Source organism: Austrofundulus limnaeus, unplaced genomic scaffold, assembly GCF_001266775.1.
Source record: "Austrofundulus limnaeus strain Quisiro unplaced genomic scaffold, Austrofundulus_limnaeus-1.0 Scaffold511, whole genome shotgun sequence".
NCBI classification, from domain to species: Eukaryota; Metazoa; Chordata; class Actinopteri; order Cyprinodontiformes; family Rivulidae; genus Austrofundulus; species Austrofundulus limnaeus.
Window position 1 is genome coordinate 297486 of NW_013952913.1, and position 1991 is coordinate 299476.

General features: G+C 39.7%; 1 protein-coding gene across 1 annotated transcript in view; it reads right to left on the reverse strand.

Moving 5' to 3' along the window:
- The window catches only part of ift172 (intraflagellar transport 172), a gene marked incomplete in the record, with an annotated part of 65169 nt that overhangs the window by 43850 nt on the left and 19328 nt on the right, over nt 1-1991 (reverse strand). Inside the window, 2 exon segments of the mRNA XM_014025942.1 lie at nt 892-999; nt 1138-1274. Of these exon segments, the coding sequence (XP_013881396.1) occupies nt 892-999; nt 1138-1274 (245 nt within the window).

A 1991-nucleotide genomic window follows, 5' to 3' on the forward strand; every position in this document is an offset into this window, starting at 1 on the left:
GAAACATACCATATAGTTTATACTAAATTTAATAAAAAAAACTACAATTATTATTATTAGCTAGTCTTAAAGGTCTTCAAAGTTAATCCTGGATTTCAGAAAAAGATCCTATTTTAAATCTGAAAGTTGGATTATTGTGGCTAACATGCTACTAGCATGATCTTTGGTTCCCAAAGTTGGGCTTGGGACCCAATATGGGTCATGAAGCACCTTGGATAATCTCCAGAAATCAATTTAAAGGGTAGTAAAATAGTTGCTGATGTAATATTGTCCCTATATTTATTACAAAAAACACAAAACAAGTATAAATAAGTATATTTGTGTACAAGCTTTTTAGATTGTCAAAAAGCCTGTGTTTTTAGGGTTGTTAATGAAGTTCGCGTACTCAGACCAGTAATATTTGGGGTCACAAGTTTTTGCCATGGATATTTTGTGGGTCAGAAGATAAAAAGTTTGGGAACCACTGGTCTAATCAACATGGGTCACTCTTTACTCATATATGTAAGCAAACTGACAGGAAACCTGCTAAAGCTAGCCTCGAGTATAAAACCAAACATACTGAATCTCMTGTTWGTTTTAGTCAAAGCTTCAAAGAGCCGCTGAAGAGGAACCAAAGAGCCACAAGTGGCCCCAGAGCCACAGGTTGGAGACCCCTGATTTAGGGGTTGTTTTTTTTTTTCAGATTTTTACCTGCTCACTCTCTTTGTTTTGGTCACATATTGTGGTATTAAACAAACAACAAGCATAAAAAAGCAAATTATAAATGTATATTTGGACAGACATGCCTTCTGCCATCCATCAGGCGGGGGTTCTGCATCACCCTCAGCACCCCTGGTTCCAAACGTTTCCCCTGTTTGTGTGTTGTTTTGTGTGTCTGCTCGTCCTGCTGACCTTTCTGCGATGTGCAGCTGCTGAGCCTCTAGAGCCAGCTTGCTGAGCGTCTTCCACATGGCCTCCGTCTCGGGAGACATTTCCAGAGTCTCGAGAAAGGCCACGGCTCTGAAAACACACACGCACGCACACACACGCACGCACACACACAGAGAGATGAACGGATGTTTACACGGCATCACACTTGTCGCTCTTCTTCAGCGTTGTTGTTTTTGTTTCCTCCCTGAATGTGAAGTCTAAGCTCACCTGTCGTAATCTCCATCATCGATGGCGGTGCCGAACTCGATGAGGCCTTCATCCAAGGTGTACGTCACGGTGTTGACGCCTTCTGTCACGATCACATCCGTCTTCCCGTCAGCTCTTTCCAGATTTACAACATCCCCCTAAAGAAACAAAAACATGATAAACAACATATGGAAAGCTCCCCGGGTGAGCAGTGAAATATCTTCCAACGACAGAGCACTGGTTTTAGATAAACAAACAAAACAAAAACAGGCCGGTGTTAATACGAACATAAGAAATCCTTTGTTTTAAAGGRGAGTTATTATGCAAAAYGAACTTTTTGATTTGAGCTTTATATCATGTTATAATGTTGTTCCCTCATCAGAAACATGCTTTGACTCATTCATGATTGAGAAATCCTTCCATCTCCTGTGGTAGCCCTRTTACAAAGCCCCGCCCACTGACACAAAGCTCCACCCTGGACCTCATTCTGCACTCGAGCTCTGGTCCCACGAAGGTTCTTAAAGAGATCAAGGTGTTTAGATAGATCAGGGATTCTTAACCTTTTTGACCTCGGGGCCCARTTTRTTGAACATAAAGTGACACGAGGTCCAGTCAGACATTACCATACGGATCAAAATGATATATATTCTAATCTAAATCTTGGTTTAATTTTTATTGTATTTACATCATAACTATAAACTATCATAACTAGCATTACTAAATCAAATACACTTACGGTTTAAAAGTAAACTCCTGTCAAATATTCACAAGACATGATTATGACAAACATTTTTATATTGTAACCTGCCCATAACAATTATTTGAACAAATACAACTTTCAGTCAACAGACCACTCATAATTATCAGCACAAAAA